The sequence below is a fragment of the Oncorhynchus kisutch genome, linkage group LG13 (assembly GCF_002021735.2).
Source record: "Oncorhynchus kisutch isolate 150728-3 linkage group LG13, Okis_V2, whole genome shotgun sequence".
NCBI classification, from domain to species: domain Eukaryota; kingdom Metazoa; phylum Chordata; class Actinopteri; order Salmoniformes; family Salmonidae; genus Oncorhynchus; species Oncorhynchus kisutch.
The window spans coordinates 31,063,896-31,084,859 of NC_034186.2; the positions used below are offsets into that span (position 1 = coordinate 31,063,896).

Sequence of the window (20,964 nt, forward strand, 5' to 3'; positions counted from 1 at the left end):
AAGTCTCCAACTTCAGCGATTTTTGCAATTCATTCCAGTCACAGGCAGCAGAGAACTGGAACGAAAGGCGGCCAAATGAGGTGTTGGCTTTAGGGATGATCAGTGAGATACACCTGCTGGAGCGCGTGCTACGGATGGGTGTTGCCATCGTGACCAGTGAACTGAGATAAGGCGGAGCTTTACCTAGCATGGACTTGTAGATGACCTGGAGCCAGTGGGTCTTGCGACGAATATGTAGCGAGGGCCAGCCGACTAGAGCATATAAGTCGCAGTGGTGGGTGGTATAAGGTGCTTTAGTGACAAAACAGATGGCACTGTGATAAACTGCATCCAGTTTGCTGAGTAGAGTGTTGAAAGCAATTTTGTAGATGACATCGCCGAAGTCGAGGATCGGTAGGATAGTCAGTTTTACTAGGGTAAGTTTGGCGGAGTGAGTGAAGGAGGCTTTGTTGCGGAATAGAAAACCGACTCTTGACTTGATTTTCGGTCGGAGATGTTTGATATGAGTCTGGAAGGAGAGTTTACAGTCTAGCCAGACACCTAGGTACTTATAGATGTCCACATATTCAAGGTCGGAACCATCCAGGGTGGTGATGCTGGTCGGGTGCAGGCAGCGAACGGTTGAAAAGCATGCATTTGGTTTTACTAGCGTTTAAGAGCAGTTGGAGGCCACGGAAGGAGTGTTGTATGGCATTGAAGCTCGTTTGGAGGTTAGATAGCACAGTGTCCAAGGACGGGCCGGAAGTATATAGAATGGCGTCGTCTGCGTAGAGGTGGATCAGGGAATCGCCCGCAGCAAGAGCAACATCATTGATATATACAGAGAAAAGAGTCGGCCCGAGGATTGAACCCTGTGGCACCCCCATAGAGGCTGCCAGAGGACCGGACAGCATGCCCTCCGATTTGACACACTGAACTCTGTCTGCAAAGTAATTAGTGAACCAGGCAAGGCAGTCATCCGAAAAACCGAGGCTACTGAGTCTGCCGATAAGAATATGGTGATTGACAGAGTCGAAAGCCTTGGCAAGGTCGATGAAGACGGCTGCACAGTACTGTCTTTTATCGATGGCGGTTATGATATCGTTTAGTACCTTGAGCGTGGCTGAGGTGCACCCGTGACCGGCTCGGAAACCAGATTGCACAGCGGAGAAGGTACGGTGGGATTTGAGATGTTCAGTGACCTGTTTGTTGACTTGGCTTTCGAAGACCTTAGATAGGCAGGGCAGGATGGATATAGGTCTGTAACAGTTTGGGTCCAGGGTGTCTCCCCCTTTGAAGAGGGGATGACACCAAAACTTTGAAAACTTATTTTCATTGTGGTCTTCTTAAATAAATGTTTAAAACATTTACAAACAACATTGTAGGCCTAGGCTTCACAGTAGACCTAGCCTAATAGGCATACCTAGCCTAATAAGCATACACCTTTAAAACATAACAAAACAAAGGACAGGACAACATTGTCATAACCATAGGGTATGACTCCCTCAATATAGCTGCGATCTCAGGCTCCTAAACTGAGTTAGATTATGGTTTGATGATGGTGATTCCAGATATAAGCTTTTGTGTGCATGACTTTGATAGAAACTTAAACTTTGATAGATAATGCATCGCAAACATTTCAACCAGCAGGTTGAGTTGCCCAATTAAAGTAAACAAATTTTGTATCGGAATTTGCATAGATTTTTTTTATCATCAAAAACAGGATACATTCATTTACATCTTGTCTGCTTAATTTACCTCTAATGGAAGATGGGCCTAGTTAAATGAGGACTGATGATCTGAATAAATATGATACATGTAAATGAATGCGTTTACAGTTCATATGCTTAGAATAACAATAACATTTCATGTACTGAATGATGTTATAAAACATATTGAAGATAACAGGCAGGCAGTTAATAATGATCCCATAATAATATTTTTCTATTGTCCAAAATCATATCTAGCGTTGGCTTAATATGGCGGCGCACAATTGGCCCAGCGTCGTCCGGGTTAGGGTTTAGCTGGGGTAGGTGGTCATTGTAAATAAGAATTTGTTCTTAACCCTTTAACAGGCAGCTAATTTTGCCATATTTTATCATCTCAACCAATGCCATTTTGTAAAATGTCATGTGGTTTTCATTTATCGGACTCCCATATATTTTTAGAACACCCATCCAAAGATGGTTGAAAATCAGGAAGTGAACATACCCCAACCAGAGGCCATGGATTACAGGGAACATTCGCACTGAACTAAAGGGTAGAGCTGCTGCTTTCAAGGTGTGGGACTCTAACCCGGAAGCTTACAAGAAATACCGCTATGCCCTGCGACGAACCATCAAACAGGTAAAGCGTCAATACAGGGCTAAGATTGAATCATACTACACCGGCTCCGACACTCGTCGGATGTGGCAGTGATTGCAAACTATTACAGACTATAAAGGGAAGCCCAGCCGTGAGCTGCCCAGTGACACGAGCCTTCCAGACGAGCTAAATCACTTCTATGCTCGCTTCGAGGCTAGTAACACTGAGGCTTGCATGAGAGCGTCAGCTGTTCCGGACGACTGTGTGATCACGCTCACCGTAGTCAACGTGAGTAAGACCTTTAAACAGGTCAACATACACAAGGCTGCGGGGCCAGACTGATTACCAGGACGTGTGCTGACCAACTGGCAGGTGTCTTCACTTACATTTTCAACATGTCCCTGATTGAGTCTGTAATACCAACATGTTTCAAGCAGACCACCATAGTCCCTGTGCCCAAGAACACAAAGGCAACCTGTCTAAATGACTACAGACCCGTAGCACTCACATCCATAGCCATGAAGTGCTTTGAAAGGCTGGTTGTGGCTCACATCAACACCGTTATCCCAGAAACCCTAGACCTACTCCAATTTGCATAGCGCCCAAACAGATCCACAGATGACGCAATCTCTATTGCACTCCACACTGCCCTTTCCCACCTGGACAAAAGGAACACCTATGTGAGAATGCTATTCATTGACTACAGCTCAGTGTTCAACACCATAGTACCCTCAAAGCTCATCACTAAGCTAAGGAACCTGGGACTTAACACCTCCCTCTGCAACTGGATCCTGGACCTCCTGACGGGCCGCCCCCAGGTGGTGAGGGTAGGTAGCAACACATCTGCCACGCTGATCCTCAACACTGGAGCTCCCCAGGGGTGCGTGCTCAGTCCCCTCCTGTACTCCCTGTTCACCCACGACTGCATGGCCAGGCACAACACCATCATTAAGTTTGCAGATGACACAACAGTGGTAGGCCTGATCACCGACAACGACGAGACAGCCAATAGGGAGGACATCAGAGACCTGGCCGCGTGGTGCCAGAATAACAACCTATCCCTCAACGTAACCAAGACTAAGGAGATGATTGTGGACTACAGGAAAAGGAGGACCGAGCACGCCCCCATTCTCCTCGACGGGGCTGTAGTGGAGCAGGTTGGGAGCTTTAAGTTCCTTGGTGTCCACATCAACAACAAACTATCATGGTCCAAACACACTTAGACAGTCGTGAAGAGGGCACGACAAAGCCTATTCCCTCTCAGGAAACTAAAAAGATTTGTCATGAGTCCTGAGATCTTCAAAAGGTTCTACAGCTGCAACATCGAGAGCATTACTGCCGGTTGCATTACTGCCTGGTACGGCAATTGCTCGGCCTCCGACCACAAGGCACTTCAGAGGGTAGTGCGTACGGCCCAGTACATCACTGGGGCAAAGCTGCCTCCCCTCCAGGACCTCTATACCAGGCAGTATCAGAGGAAGGCCCTACAAATTGTCAAAGACCCCAGCCACCCCAGTCATATACTGTTCTCTCTACTACCGCATGGCAAGCGGTACCGGAGTGCCAAGTCTAGGACAAAAAGGCTTCTCAACAGTTTTTATCCCCAAGCCATAAGACTCCAAATGGTTACCTGGACTATTTGTACGCCCCCCCCCCCCCCCCCTGTTATTTTCAAATGTCTTTTTACTGTTGTTTTATTTCTTTACTTACCTACACACACACACACACCTTTTTTTGGCACTATTGGTTAGAGCCTGTAAGTAAGCATTTCACTGTAAGGTCTACACCTGTTGTATTCGGCGCACGTGACAAATAAACTTTGATTTGATTTGAATGTGTGCAAAACCGAACCTAATTTACCAATTTTTTTTATTTACTAATTGTGTATAAAATAGGAAATTACAAGGTTGTAAAATGTTATTGACTTCTAAGACATCATTTGATAATGAAGAAATGACTAATAGGTTTTATAATTTTACGAACTCTTGAAAAATATGCTCTCCCAGGCAGTTGAGTTGCCTATTAAAGGAATAATATATATATTTTTTAAGTGTTTAATTTAACTAGGCAAATCATTTAAAACATGGCGACTGGTATTGGAACTGTTGCTTTGACACTACTTTTCACACTACAACCACGTTTGTATTAATCCCAATGCATTTCAGGGGCCATAGAATTGAATGGGCAAAAATTCTGTCTAGTCTTCAACCGTTGAAGCTAGAAACGCCATTCAAACTCTAAAACGAGCAGACCAGTCTGGAATAGTGTGCTTGTATTCAGCTTTTTATACTATTACCTCATAAACTATAAAATGTATTCTATCCCCGTTCATTTCAATGGTGGAATGCAGGCTTCAACACTCTAAACTGAATCACTGCCACAAAACTTTCAGAATGTTCAAACTATTTTATTTTGAGTGCTTAAAAACACCTAATGATGACATAGCACTCACTCTAGCATACTATACTAGCACATAATCAGTGCTGGAAAAAGTACTCAATTGTCATACTTAAGTAAAAGTAAAGATACCTTAATAGAAAATGACTCAAGTAAAAGTGATACTAATCATTTAAAAGTGTATGGTTTTAAGTGTACTTAAGTACAGTGGTGGAAAACATACTCAGTTGTCATACTTGTGAAAAAGTAATAAGTAAAAGTTAAATGCTATACATGAAATTCATTATATTAAGCAAACCAGACGGCACACCTTTCTTGTTTTTAAAATTTTAACACTCAGACATAATTTACAAACGCAGAGTTTGTGTTTAGTTAGTCCGCTAGATCTGAGCCAGTAGGGATGATTATATTATTATATTATATTATAGGTTATATTAATAGGTGCGTGAATTGGACCATATTGCTGTCCTGCCTGAGCATTCGAAATGACAAGTACCTTTGGGTGTAAGGGAAAAGGTATGGGAGTAAAAAGTACATATTGTCTTTAGGAATGTAGTGGAGTAATAGTTGTCCAAAATATAAATAGTACAGGGCCCGGTTGCATAAAACACCTGAAGTTCATTTTCCCCTCATCTTTCCCTTAAGGTTTTCTTAACTGTAAGTCACTTGAACAAAACATTTTAAGCTGAATGTCCCCCTTAAATTAAGTGAAAAAGTTAAGGGTGCCCATGAGGTCCCTTAACTGCTTAATTCAGTATGGATATCAGTGTAAACATCATTTCTGGAGGTGAATGTTGCTTTCATCAGCCTTGTTTACAAAAGGAAAACATCAACCAACTGGGTACTTAGCTAAACATTGAAAGGTGCAAAATCCATGGCTACAAACATGGTTTATTTTCTTCTGAAGCAATTTTGTTATCCTGTGTTGATTGTGGAAGTTTTGCTATCTAACATAATAAATGTGATCACTTTGAAGAGACATTTAGTCAGTGAATCATGCCAGATACTCTTTCTGCCATGCATGCCTTCAAACTATGGTAAAAGCCTTAAAGTATGGCCTTAAGAGAAACACTTAAGATGTTATGCAACCAGGCCCAGATATCCCACAAAAACTACTTAAGTAGTACTTTAAAGTATATTTTACTTAAGTACTTTACACCACTGACTATAACGACTCCACACCTACAAACCACCCAAAAATAGGTCACCTTAACTAACACATAGCCTTTGAAAACCCTATTAATACCATTGCTGTCACTACCACTATCACAACCATAAATACTTCAAGACTAGCAAGCACATCACACCACATTTAAATGTCCTTTTCTAGTCTACAATTACAAGACCTGAGTTCATAGAGTTAAATCCTAATCCACATGTGTAGGTTAACATGCACGACATATTAGCTACCTAGAATGCACTGTAATTAAATGCAACACTATCAGGGACACTTGATAATTATTCATGCATTATCTGCAGGTAAAGGACAGTTTGTTTCACTCCAAATAGCATAGGCTGTTTAACCACCTGCTTTAGCACCTGTCAAAAAAGCAGACCAAGCACTTGTTAGACCTGGCTATAGCTTTTAAAGGTTGTGAAGTTTTAGCTAGTAACACCATTTGTTTACAATAGTGAAATCTCTGAACACACCAAAATAAATCATTTCACGCCTTTTTGTTGTCTTGAGGTTTTTATTTAGTTCTAATACAATACAAGTAGATATATTTCTGCAAGGTGACCTCAGTTAAGGCTTTGCCAACAGCATGCCTTACTTACTATGCATAAGGCAGGCAAGCCACATTTGATGCACGAAATAAATCTTGTCATACTGTATCTACTTCTGATAAGGCACAAAGTGTGAAAATATTGAGATATCTAGCCTTAATATGATATTTACCGCATGTGATATCCTTAGAATGGTGGGGTGTTTAATAGATATTAGTTCAGATGAAGTTGTTTGACAAGTGATATGTGGTTGTCCTAGGCAGTGAAGCTGGAGGAGAGGATGCCTTAGTGGGCAATGTGAACAAGCTGATGGTGACTCCACCAGGATACACAGGAGTTCCACGGAAAGGCCACCTTGTCTTTGATGCTTGCTTCGAGAGTGGTAAGTACAAACTGTAATGAGGTGTAATATCACAATTTAAGCTACTGTAACATTTGATACATTTATCACAATATTTGTAAATACATCCAGACTAGGCTTATCTACGCTAATTAGGCTAACTTAGAATTTTCTTTACCTAGCTTAAGTAGTTATAGGCTATGTAATTCTATTTTGATCACAAAACAATCCAGTGTTTTTAAGTGATCATTCTATGATGATATTATTGTCATCCCTCAATTTAAAAAGGGCAGTATAAGACTTAGGCTATAGTAAATAATGAATATAATGTAGGCTATGCCTGCTGGTGCAAGGTAGGTTGACAGGTAATTCGTCACTATATACCACATTTCTGGGTACCGTATTACATTTTCAGCTAATTTTTTATTTGATTGTTTACTAATATACAGGAAGACCCACATGCACCCAAACAGGTTGTTTTGTAGTGCGATCCTCTGATCCTCCTTTACAGATCTCATATACTTCAGTTACGAAACCATTTTATTTCCTTAGATATGTTTCTGTGATTTGAATTGCATCCTATCGAATTAGTGAAATTATATTAAACATTGCCTATTAATAAAAGCAGAATATTCTATACAACTAGGCCTAAATCATTTCTTTGATTGTGTCTTTTAATGGTTAATTAGCTATAGAAAAGGGTAACAAAAAAATTAAAAGGTTCTAAGTGAGTCACTGCTCTTTTACCTTGTCCATCTTCCTAGTTGAAGACTGTAATTAAACAAGTTAATATGTTCCAGAATGCTTTGTAAATGGCCTTTGTTTTGAACTTTTCAACCAAATGAATGGCACTGCAATGAAAATAAAGTGCTTTCCTCTGTGACAAGGTCAAGTGGGCAGCAAAGAGAGTGACTCTGGGCTGGAGTGACAGTGAATCAGTGGGCCAGTGGAACATTCACAATATCATTCTCTGCTGGGAGATTAGGTTCAGGGTCTTCAACAGATGAGACATAGCTTTCATATTCTTGGCAGGCAACCAATTTCTGGCTGTGCAGAGATGAAGTTTAACTTGTGATTCTGTGCTGTTTGGCCCAGCTGTCAGAGGATAGACTTTTTAAGTTGATTTTTATTTTTTGACTTTGTTTATTTGGATAGAATGTGAAACTTCTGAGAAGAATCTATGTGTTTTTCTCCCAGACATAATACTGAATAAACAAGTGGTTAGAGGTTTATTAGACACCATTTTTTAAGGTAAGCTTATACTACTGAACGGCACTGTCAATCAAATGAAATTAATATGATAGGGTATTACTATAATATCATATGATATTGTCAGTCACACCATGGCACCACATAACAGGTGAGAGGTTTGAAAGTTAAGAGATAAACAAAGAGCTTCTAACTAAGATCTGGGAAGCCATGAGGATTTGAGGATTTGTCTAAAAGTGAGTGCTATGCTCGATCCCGAGTTATAAATGAAGATTAAAACGGCTATGCATGTGGCCTGTCAAAGGGGAGTGAATAGAGAGGAGAGTAGACAAACATATGTTTTAGGAGGTTGATATGGATATTAATAAATAATCAGGAGACTTGCGTTTCTTACGGGTTTTTAAATAAGTTTCCTTATTTTCCCAGATGACATGCTCGGAGGACCTCAGACATTGATTAATGGGCGTTGAGCTCTCAGACTGAGATCCGCTAACATGTATAACATTACCCAGATGTCTCTAGGTCCGGAAATTCTCCTGAATGATTTATGGAATTGATATTAATCTCTTTCCAGTAAATGCATTACTAAAGTTGGAAACTGAGAGGAATTGAACTACGCTAATGTCAAATTAATGTTGTGTTGCTGTTTCAACGAATCAACACTGCAGCTAGGCTAACTATTTTAACCATTTATAAGCCAACAGGTCTCCTATTAGGACTAAATGATAAAAAGTCATTTTTCACTTCAGTGGTCATATGGTGAGTATCTGTCAATACATTTCACAAGGAGTGATATGTTTTTTTCAGGACTTAGCCCTCACTGTTCATAAAGAATTGTGGTTTGTTTTGTTGGTGGAATTGAGAAACGAAGAGGACTATTCATAATCCAGCGATTTGGCATTGCCTAGCTTGAGTAGCAACACACATTCAATATCAATGTGTTTTCACTGAAGAAGAATACCTTTCATATTACCAAGGTGTAAGCATATTTAAAACATGTTCGTTTGCCAAGAAGATTCAAGATCAATATCTACTGTTGAATATCTACTGTTGATGTAGTGCTTAAATTTACCCTTTAGATTACATCAATATCTAGACAGTATCACTCACTGCATGGTCAAATAACTAGCATCCATATTACATGTAGTGGACAGTGATATCTGTGAAGGTCTCACATTTCCAATTCATGCATTTGTTATATAATATGACACTGACAGGAAGAACATTTGAATACCCTTATAGAGGCTACTGTACAGATCACTATATGGATCACTTCACCTCAAACAATTTATTGCCTGAAACATGTGAATTCAAGCAGACATTTATTTGAATTTATGCAGAGATATCACTCAGTGAAGTTCATGCTGCCAATATTGCCACTTTTTTGTAGGACAGCTGTCAACATTTTGCATACATTTTAGAAACTAGAGATTTCATTTTATTTCTTTAGTATCCCTGGTAATACATTCTAATTGGTTTATTAAAACAGACTACGGTAATGTAAGCCATTTACTAAATGTATAAAACCCCTAATTTACATTTAGATGAGACATAATTCAGTTTCTTGTCAACCATATGCAGATTATGTCAGGGGTATATATTTTCATAGGCATTGCAGCCCACAGGTCTCTGAGTCACACTAGCTTCAGCAGTCCTCTCTTCCTTTGCTTTTTAAGATAATACAAGAAAATGCAGACTTTGATAGTATAGAAAAAATAATGACTATTTCCTCAAGCTGTCATTAAAACCATATTGATTGTTCTGTAGATATGGAGGTATGAAAAACAATGTCAATTGTCATAGACTTCTATATGCTTAATTGAGTTTTAATAGTTATAATGATCTCTTTATCCCATCAATTTCATTTTTTTTATGGATGTTTATTAATCAATGGGTTTTTATTTAGAGAAAGGAACATATTTGTATCTATTATTACTTGGACCTTTATCATTAGTTTTACGATGTGTACATGGAGAAATGAAATGGTTGTCACTTTGACAGTTATTTTCTATCAATGTCAGACAGAATTATGGCATTGCTTTAATGTGAAAGCGGATTAGTGCTTGAAACATAATTCTTTACATTGGTAATATTAGTCACCAATCACAAATCAAATGAGCTCCATTAGTTTTACGAATAAGCAGAAATAATTTGAACTGTCAAATTAGAATAAATTAGAAATATTCTATACAGTGAATCATTTTCCAGAATTCAACCTGTGCATCCATCTGTGCACAATTAGGATTTAGCTAAACCCTTCTGTAGCTTATATTTGTAGGAAAATCTTTCGTACAAATATATTAATAATAAAGTACTTGTCAGATCTAATGATGAAAGGTATTCAATTAAATCCTACATCTTTTTGTGGATTCTGAATTTAGGTGCTCAATGGCTTGATTACCTCCAGCACTGTGTTGATCATTAAAGGATGACACTGACAGTGTTAGCATATTGTTTTACTGTTCCTGTTGACCATTCACAGAAGTTATTAAGCCATCATTGATTATTGCCTGAACTCGGTCTTCAGACATCAAGTTGCATGGAGAGGGAGACCGAATCAAAGTAAAGGCTTTGGAGATCGCAGATATTTAGTAAGGTTAATTGATAAGCGTACGATACCCTACAACAGAACTCTGACTCACATATTCATGTGACCTTCCATTGTGGGATATGCAGCACCTGTAAAATCCTCTAATTGACTTGTTTCACACTGACTGCAGACACAACTCATTAAGCCTCATTGATTGTTATGAGTTCGGCTGTAATATCCAAAATCAGCTGTAATTGCCAACATCTTTTGTCTAAGTAGCAGTTCAACAAACTTTGTATTTTGTTATAGACCTATTGTATGTCACTGTTGTTTTTATTTAGCATTATTCCTCTTTCTCAGGCCACAGCTTTGATATTGTCATGTGAGTTGAGGGAATTAGTAATAAGACAGATAAAGAAGTGGGGATATTATGATGGTATGCCAGAGAACAGGGAAAAAGTCTAACTGAAGAAAGAAAAGGGGATTTATCAAGTCGAAACAGATGCTCTTTTCACAGACCTGGATGTGCTAGCGACTGTTTTTGTATTTGCTATGCAGATACCTTGAGTCCACCACAGCATCCACTGCTGTTGGAAGCTATTTCCCTTCACACTTCATCAACTGTTTTGCCTGCATGCGTCTGCCACTCGCTTTCACCATTTTCATGGAATATCAGGCTGATGTACCTCATTCGTGCTCTGGGCAAATCCTGTTTTTCCTACTGAGATAACACTGCATATTTATTTTTTAATCTTTATTTAACTAGGCAAGTCAGTGTAAGAACAAATTCTTATATACAATGACGGCCTAGGAACAGTGGGTTAACTGCCTTGTTCAGGGGAACAGTGGGGTAACTGCCTTGCTCAGGGGAACAGTGGGGTAACTGCCTTGTTCAGGGGTACAGTGGGGTAACTGCCTTGCTCAGGGGAACAGTGGGTTAACTGCCTTGTTCAGGGGCAGTACAACAGATTTTTACCAACGCTTGGTTACTGGCCCAACACTCTAACCACTAGGCTACCTGTCGCATATACACTCTTAGAAAGAAAGGTGCAATCTAGAACCTAAAAGGGTTCTTCGGTTGTCCCCATAGGATAACCCTTTGAAGAAGGCTTTTGGGTTCTATGTAGAACCTTTTACACATGGAAAAAAAGTTCTACATGGAACCAAAAAGGGTTCTACTGGAACCAAAAATGGTTCTCCTATGGGGACAGTTGAAGAACCCTTTTTTCTAAGAGTGTAGGGAGGGGTTTCCTTCCAAAATATAACCATTTCTGTACCGTAATGTTTATTCATGTGGCATTTTGTGTTTCTAATCGTTTGTGATAAATGTTTTATCCAAATTTAGAAAACAAATGTAATTTATGCAACTTTTACATGGCTACATTGTAACAGATACAATTTACATTTTCTGCACTGCTGACTGCTAAATGACATCAAAGAATGACAAAATAACACAAAATTATTGTGTACAAATGATTTTAAATGGAAGTTTTGTTTTTATATGACACGGATGCCTCGGAAATGCCGAATAAATGTGTTAACATAGTCTGAGGGGAGTAAGTAGCAACTGAATGGATAAGCAAAGGTAGGGAATGTACTTATGTTTATTCTTGATAATACAATTGTTTCCAAATGCAAAACGAATGTATCCGCCATAGACATTATAGAAAGTATGGAACCTCTGAAGCATTTCATGGATTTGCTACGTGGATTTGAAATCATGCACAGTAATGATAATAGATGAAAAAATATTTTTGGAATCAGTGGACAATAGAAAACTGTAAAAAAAAAAATACTAAAAGGATTCTGCAGAGAGATTACTAATGAGGATAAACACTATGAACAATTCCTGCACTGTTCACTGCTGATGAAGGTTTAATTGTTTTTTCTTTTCCCAAGCATTTTACAGAATCTATCTTGCCTTATCTTCTCTCAGAAGTGTTCATGTTGCAATTGCAGAGCCCATCTACAGGATGAGTGATTACAGCCAGAGCCAAAGCAACATTTAGAGAGGAGAAAAACTAAACAGGAACTGAACGAATGCTGGGGGGAAATGCAGTCAAGCTTGTCAGAAGACATTTATATACTCCAGAGTACCCATGAATCAAGACAGTTGGGTCTTCATTGATTAAAGAAAAAGGAAACGCTTTAACAATCAAGCAAGATGCTTAGCACAAGTGGTTTGGAGAGGGCTGAGCTACAGTGCCACTCCTGATGTCCTGTTGTTGGTTTTATTCCAAGACTAAAATGTGATTAAAACATAACATAGCGGAAAGCAGTAGACAAAACTTGTTTTTCTTCTGAAAAGGAAAAGCAGATCTAAAGCTGTGCATCGTGATTTCTGATTAGATTGGTAACCAAATATAATTCAATTAAGGATATACTGTAAAAGTTGCTTATTTATCTTTGGACCGTGGGTATAATTTTGGATGTCATTGCATCTTACAGTCACTAGCTAGCCATTCCACATAGGCTAAAATTCATGTTTTAACTTTGTCTTATATAAGCTTATGTAACTTTAACTGAGTTATGGGTTTTCCAGATGAATATTTTGTTGTGCAGTAACACTTAGGCTATGACTCTGATGTATTGAGAGGAAATCTAGCCTCTCCGTCTCCCTTACTTGTCCTTGGTATTGGATTGGCTTCACTGCCCAAAACACTAAATGGTCTTTTCACTTTTTTTTCAAAGCTTTTTTTCTTCTTCTTTTAAGTCGGGAGGAGATTATGGAGATAAATTTGGGCTGTCAAGTGAGAGTCGGCTAGACTATTCCTTTTGATTTATTCTATTTATCAACCCTTTATAACTATGAGTTAAAATATATTTATTTATATTATTACATTCCCTTGCTTTCTCGCCCTCTTTTCTGGACTCTTTTTTTGTCCATTTTTTATTTCCTTTTACGTCCCATCTGATACCCAGTGAGTGTTGTGTCGTTATATAGGCATGGCCCTGAAGGAAACAAAACATCCCAAGATTAAGGTGCTACGCTTAAGCAGGCGTAGAGCTTTGTAGCTCTGGAGACATGGGCAGCCATTGCACTTAACCCAGGGTCACAGCATGAGCAGAATCTTTGCCAATCCCCTTGCTAGTCTGTAGGATGCACTTTGCACAGGTAAAATACTATGTTAATGATGTACAGAAAAAAATACATATTGTAAGAATACTGGCTCCATTTTCTCATTGCAAGTTTGAGCAGAGCAAACGTTTCAGAAGAGTCCCATCTAGGTGTCATAATATTTGCAAGCTACAGTAGTCTCAGTTATCATATGTGTCTGTGCAATGTCACTGAGCGAGGCAGGGGAGGTGATATCAGGTTTGTGCAAAAGCAAAGCAAATGAAACGGGCGATAATCCTGTCTGACATTCTCGCCTGCCGCTCTTGGTTTCATCTAATCAGAGAGGGAACACATGGCCCAGTTTGCTCTGACACAGACACTTCTCCTGGCAGAAGTAGTACAAACATCTTCAATATTTTGAAAGTTAATTGTTGATTGTTGAGATACATAAAAATATTGAGCTGGCCTCTTGTTCTCAAAATGTCACAAAATGCTAGTAACCACACAAACGTTTTGTAAGATTTGTAGGGTAATTGTTTGAACAGAATATTCACATTGCTGGCAAATGTTTCCTCTACATGGTGGTGCTTTAACGATAGGTAGAAAAGGTTAATTTATGCATATTATTTTATAATGAAACAGTCGTACACTTTATTGCCATTATTGCTTATGAACCCTTCTAAAGGGGATCATATTATATTTTGGCAATTAAGCCCTGTTTCTACTGTACTTACCCAGAGTCAGATGGATACTGTTTGGGACTTCCAGTCATTGTGCTACACTAGTTAATAACCTCTTAGAACTACCCCCCTACTTTGTGCAATTTCCGCCTGAAGACATACCCAAATCTAACAGCCTGTAGCTCAGGCACAGAACAAAGTATATGCATATTCTTGGTACCATTTGAAAGAAAACACTCTGAAGTTTGTGTACATGTGAATTGAATGTAGGAGAATAACACACAATAGATCTGGTTTAGATAAAACAATGAAAAAAAACATACGTTTTTTCTATTTATTTTTGTATCATCATCTTTAACAATGGCTTGTGACACTACCTTCAACTTCCTTCAACTGCACACAAAGACATAAAAATGCGTTTTAGGTTGATGTTGGCTTGCTCCCCTTTAGTGTTGACATGTGTTTGTGTGCTTGTACAGGATGTTTGGCTGTGATGAATCATGTTTTTCATTGTCTCTAAATGATCCAGAGATGGTAGTATGGGGATTCTGGGCCTTTGGGTCATAGTCCTCAGGGTCCATGCTTCTCCTCAATCTCTCAATGTTAATATGTTGTAAGTGAACATGACGGCAACAAGCTTCTATTGCTCTTGTGGTGTGTGAACGCAGAGCTCCAATGATGGAGTAATTCATTTCCAAGCAATCCTGATTCCATAAACACAGTTTCTAGGCAAACGTGTCGTTTCTCATCTGAGGCAAGAGGGTGCAGTTTGGGAAAATGGCGAGGATTTGTAACACTTTAGCAGTTCATGTTTTTTAAGCTGCCTCTGTTTATTTTGCTGATTTATTTAGAATGCCTTCCTGAGATGAGCTTCAGTCATGTGTCAGGTTTTGTTGATATCACAAATTCATGCGCAGAATATGTTTGTAAAGTGAAGTGCAAAATAAGACTATTTTGATAGAATACATGAGATTTTGATACAGACGGCTGTCTTCCGCTATTCATAGTAGACAACATTGAAATGTACACCACATAAAGGTTTAACAAGATCTCATATCGAATGTAAGTATGTATCCCCTTTAAAATAATTTAGTTGAAATATTGCAGAGATACTTTGATGTCACAGGCGGAATAGAATATAGGATATTTAGCCAGGTACAACTGCTTTCAGTGGTTTGCATTTGTTAGTGATGACCAGTTGCTTCAGGGTAGGTAGACTTGACAGAGCTTCCTACCAGGATAATGACTTTATATTGTTTCTGTCTTCCCTCTGCCAAACACTGTGCATAATATGCAGGCCGGGTTCTGCCAGATTGGGAGAGAAGTTGTGAAGCTATTAGACGATCATATTCTCAAAGGCTAGGCTATAATTCAATTTCTGCCGCTACAATATTCATTGATGGGGCAACCACCTATGAATGCCATCTTGGTAGAAATGGGATTTTAGCGCTTTTTAATGTTTCTGCCCTGATTTATTTTGACACATGAGGATAGTGGATGTATGCATATAAGATTTTATTGAAATGCTCAAGGCTAAACAACTAGTCCTGATGTAGGTTAATGTGCATAGCTCAATGATTGTTATGACTAAGCTAATTATTAATCCCATTTCCCAATAGCACGTTTCCATGATATGCAGTACAGACAAGTCAACAAATTGATTTAATCTCATCTGATTTTGACATGGATGGACATAAAAACTTATGTGGTCAAAATATCATGACAGACAGCTTATTTTCTGATGCAAGCCTGGCCCTTCACATACATAGGCATCACATTGTGAGCGATTTGTGTCTTCAAAACACTTGAAAGGATTTTCTAGCGAATGTGAGATGCCTCTATGGACTCCAACATTTACCAGGATAACAATTTGAGACTGCCCACTGGCTGTGAATAACGACTATTTGAGTATTTGAACAATCTTTTTCTAATGAGAGGGACACTTTGCATCCCTCTTCTGAAGAATGTTAAATCTGTGCTCTGCTCTTGGAAACCTCTGGGATCTGCACTTCCTGCAGTGATGAAGAATTCAGCTAAAACGTCCCTCTTCACTATTTTCTTTCTTGATAAAAGATTTTGTCCAAAATATGCATCTTCTCTTACATCCAATGCATTTAATAGAGATTAGGATGTCTGTGGATGTGTCTTTGCCTTTCTGGTATTTAAAAAAAAAGAAGTTATTATTAATATTTTATTTTCATTGTACTTTTTGACTTTGTTATATATATATTTATTGCTCTGTTGCTTAATTTCTCTTAAGTAATTGCACCATGCTTGGGTACAGCTTGCCAGAGTGATTGCACAAAAACCTGATCCTCTGCCAAGCCTTTTGAATGACTTTCAATATAGCCTTTTTCCTGTCCTTTCATTTTTGTGTAAAGCTGGCAGTGCATTGACAGTAGCAGCACTTTGTGTAATTCCCCAGATTGAAAAGCTGTTTCACAATGAGAGATTTCCTCAGCGTTGCTCCTGACGGTTGGAAACCACACTGGGATTTACAGACATCCTCTTCCCGACTAGCTCAACTCTCAGATTCACTTCAACCTCCCCTTAACTATGGGCCTATCCGATTAACACACAATACTGGACAGGTGCAGGTAAAAAAAAAAAAGAAATATTTTTGAGCAAATTCATAGCAGTGATGTTGATCCTCAGTTTGGCCTGTGACTTTGACTCTGAGGGTTGGCACCTCCCTCTCTGTCACACTGTATTGAATGTCAAGAGTCACTTACTGTCAGATTACCTGCCAGGGGCCTCATTGGGGACCCTGCCCTCTCCTCTTCTATTGGGGAGATTTGTTTGGTTTCAAATGGAAGGACGTGCATGGAGAGAAGAGCCGTACTAGTAGTTCACTCTCCTTTTGTCTCCACTTGCATTTTCAGTGAAACTTTTTTTTTTCTGCTGACCTATTGGTATGGCCGTTGATTTCTAGTCTCCCTTGTTTCTCCCCTTTTCTTTTGCCCACTCCCTGTGTTCCTGAACTCATTACAGCTCAATCAGCCCAGCCCCAAGCACTGAAGTGTGCACCCAGAAGGAGCAATAACTGTAAATAACCAGGACTGCAGGCTTCCCGATAACATGTTACCAAGATGATAACAGCCCTTCTTAGCAGTCCTGTTGACCTTCTCCTTGCCTTGGGCTCGCCAAGGACCCTTCAGCTCTCTCTGTTTTTATCTCCAAACTCTCTGCAGGGAAGATTATTCTCCTGTGTTGTGAGAGGCAGAGAGAGAGAGAAAAAGAGAGGGAGAGTGTGTCTGGGAGAAGAAGAAACAAAACAGACAAAACAACAAAGACGAGACCTGGACTGTTGTCCCTCTGCCAAAGCCTCTCTTGTCCTTTGTAGGCCTCCACATAATTAACTTGTAAGAAGATAGCATGAAATTGGAACAGACTTGTATTTATTCTCTGAAGAGGCCACCACTGCATAGCACAAAATGATAAGAGGAGAGGAAAACACAAACGCAACAAAACAAAAACAATGCACAAGCTTACTATAGATTCCTCTGGTAAAACCTGATAATGTAAGGCTTCAGAAATCAATAAATGTAAAGAGGATAATATTTAAGTGCTTTTACAGGCTCATGTCAAGGGCTAGCTTGATGTGACAAGAACTTGTGGGCTAACACATTGGCTGGCTGAGATTTGATAATACAACAAAGCCAGTTTTACTAAGAATACATGCATCACTATGAGTATGACCCATTACCATACCAACTGCTCTGGATGTAACATACTTGCTTTAGGGTCTTTTGAAAATGATTATAAAAGGGCAGCGAGAAAATGTGGTCTCTTTTGAATTTACAGGCTTTTACATCATTTGTGCCAAATATGTGGGCTGCATATCTCACTGGTATCCCCAGGCTGAGCCATTTTAATATCTGTTAGAGTTTGCTGGTGCTCAAATGGTTTCATAAAGGGATGATGTTGTTTACCTTGTTCTCTCCACTTCAGTTGTTATCTCTTTTTTTTTCACATACAGATTCACTGTCTTTTCAGGGCTGTCTCTGGCATTCTGTTAATGCAAAAAAATGTAATATAGTTTAAAGTTCTAACAAAAATGTATTTAAATTCGCTATGTTTTGACACCTGTGAGAGAGTTTGTGTGGACGTTGGAGGTTAAGTGTTTTGTCCTTGTTCAAGGCCACATCGACAGATTCTTCACCTTGTTGGCTCGGGTTCTCGAACCAGTGACCTTTCGGTTACTGGCCGAACGCTCTAACTGCTAGGTTACCTGCCACCCTATTTAATGATAAGGTAGAGGAAAAACTGCTTTTTAGAAGTCCTGAAGCAAGAGATTGATGTTTTCTCTTTGACAACTTGCCTTTAGATACTGGAGGAAAAGTGCAAGGACAGACATTTTGCCTCAGGTCTAAACTGAGACACCTCTGCTGGATGGAATCAATTCCGTCTTTATCAGTTGTCTGTACCCTGAAATTCTCACACCAGGAGCAAACTGATGTGTTTTCCAATAATGAAATGGAGCACATAGCAAAAATACATTTAAAAGGTTCCCACTCTCAGAAGTCCCTTTTAATTTCCAGTAAAGTTTGTATCACGGAGGAAAGCCCAGGAAAAAGACAGATGGATGTCTTTGACCAGCCCTAATTTTTTGTGTACACATTTTTGAGGTGGAAATTACAGGGGTGTTTTTTGCCTTTAGACAAATGTGTCAAGTTTTGAGGGAGCGTGCAATTGGCATGTTTACTGCAAGAATGTCCACCAGACCTGTTGCAAGGGAATTGAATGTTCATTTCTCTACCATAAGCCGCCTCCAACGTCGTTTTAGAGAATTTGGCAGTATGTCCAACTGGCCTCACAACCGGAGACCACATGTAACCACACCAGCACAGTACCTCCACATACGGCTTCTTCACCTGCGGGATCGTCTGAGACCCGCCACTTGGACAGCTGATGAAACTGAGGATAATTTATTTCTGTAATAAAGCCCTTTTGTGGGAAAAAAACGAATTCTGATTGTTTGGGCCTGGCTCCCAAGTGACTGGGCCGATGCCCACCCATGGCTGCTTTCCTGCCCAGTCATATGAAATCCATAGATTAGGGACTAATTTATTTATTTCATTTAACTGATTTCCTTATATGAACTGTAACTCAGTAAAATCATTGAAATTGTTGCATGTTGCGTTTTATATTTTTGTTCAGTATAGATGCAGTTGTCAGTGTAAAGTGCTTCATACCAATAATACCACAAGACATTACTTTATCAAGCAATATTCAGCTATTTATTGGTGTTGGTATTGAAAATAGATTTTCAACACTTCACTTCATGTGAGCAGTCAATTTATCTTCATGTGTAAAGTAAATTTCCATTCTCAAGCCTTTTATACTATTTCATTTCAGACACATACTGTATGTTATTCTGTTTATTGTGCCGAAAGGACATTTCTGGGGGAGCAAAATGTTGTGGAAAATTTTTATTTATCATTTTAGTTAGGCTACCCTAAATGGAAGTCATCACAAGTACAGCCATAAATCAATCATTGAAATAATGCATTTGAAAACAACTATCTACATTACTATGGCTCTGTTGAAGACAGCACCCCGGGCATGCTGCATGATACATCTGCATGGCAGAGGCACACAGGCCATCCATCCAGAGCAGCTACAGGCTGTCACATTGTGTGGGCTGAGCACTGTGACTGCTCTCCTTTGTACCTCCGTAATGGGATTAGATTAGCCATGTTTTCTCCTGTGAGTCCATGTGTGAATGACCTTCCTCTTGCCTTGCCCATGCACTGGCTGCCATTTTGCACACTTCTGCAGTTACAGGTTTTGCAGCTCCCATGTTACTGTCAAATGAACAGTGTTTTTTTTAACAAAGCACATAAGTAAATGTATTAAACCAGTTTACTGGTGTAACATAGAGACCTGGTAGCAGTTGTACGGGCAGAAATGTTGTAGGAGGCAGCCAGGTTCAGGTGCAGATGTTTAGCTTGCTAAGGTTTAGGCTACTACAAACGGAACGAAACAGGGAGGGACCTGCCTGAATTTGTCCAATAGAAACTTTCTAGGCGGTATTGAATGTGTCAATGTCACCTTGATTACTACAATTTGTCTCTCGACATGTGCACCTACATTATAAATTTTAATTTGTAGCCTAGGTTGTTGCAACATCATGATGGATATAGGACAAATTTGAGTATCATGTAGTAGCTTAAACCTATCGATGTTACCTTGAGCTGGGTGAATGGAATATGAATGACAGTCATTCAGTATGCGGTAATAGAAATTAGACCATACTCATTAAAAAAAATCGTCCTCCCTTGGGCTGTTACGGTGACCGTATCACCGGCAGTAACGAGTCATGACCGCAGTCAAATTCCATGTGACTGTTGAGTCATGGTTACTAGTCTTCTCCAAAACTGTGCTCTGATGCCGCTGATGGTCATTAGGCCACTTGCTAATGACCTGGTACTCAGGGCTCTATTGTCCCATTTAATCACTCTGACATCAATGCAAACTAAATCAAATCAAACAGTTCAGCCCTGACATTGAGTTTGAGCGGAATAGGATCACCTGTTGCACAGAGAGAGCCAGCTCCTCATATCTGGTTGATGCATAGAATGAAATAAGGGTTTTATTTGCTCAACATTTCTATAGGCTGTGCAATTGCGTGAGAAAAACACGTTTTGATGCTGTCTATTAAAAAGAGGAGGATCCCATCTTTGTATAGGCTAGGCCTACTATATTTATTTCTCAACTTTCCTTATATTAAGCACATTGC

General features: G+C 39.4%; 1 protein-coding gene across 1 annotated transcript in view; it reads left to right on the forward strand.

The window, feature by feature from the left end:
• agbl4 (AGBL carboxypeptidase 4) overlaps positions 1 to 20,964 on the forward strand; it is a 407,773-nt gene that overhangs the window by 2,184 nt on the left and 384,625 nt on the right. Inside the window, exon 2 of the mRNA XM_020499111.2 lies at positions 6,665 to 6,787. Within this exon, the coding sequence (XP_020354700.2) occupies positions 6,665 to 6,787 (123 nt within the window). The remainder of the gene's footprint in view (positions 1 to 6,664; positions 6,788 to 20,964) is intronic.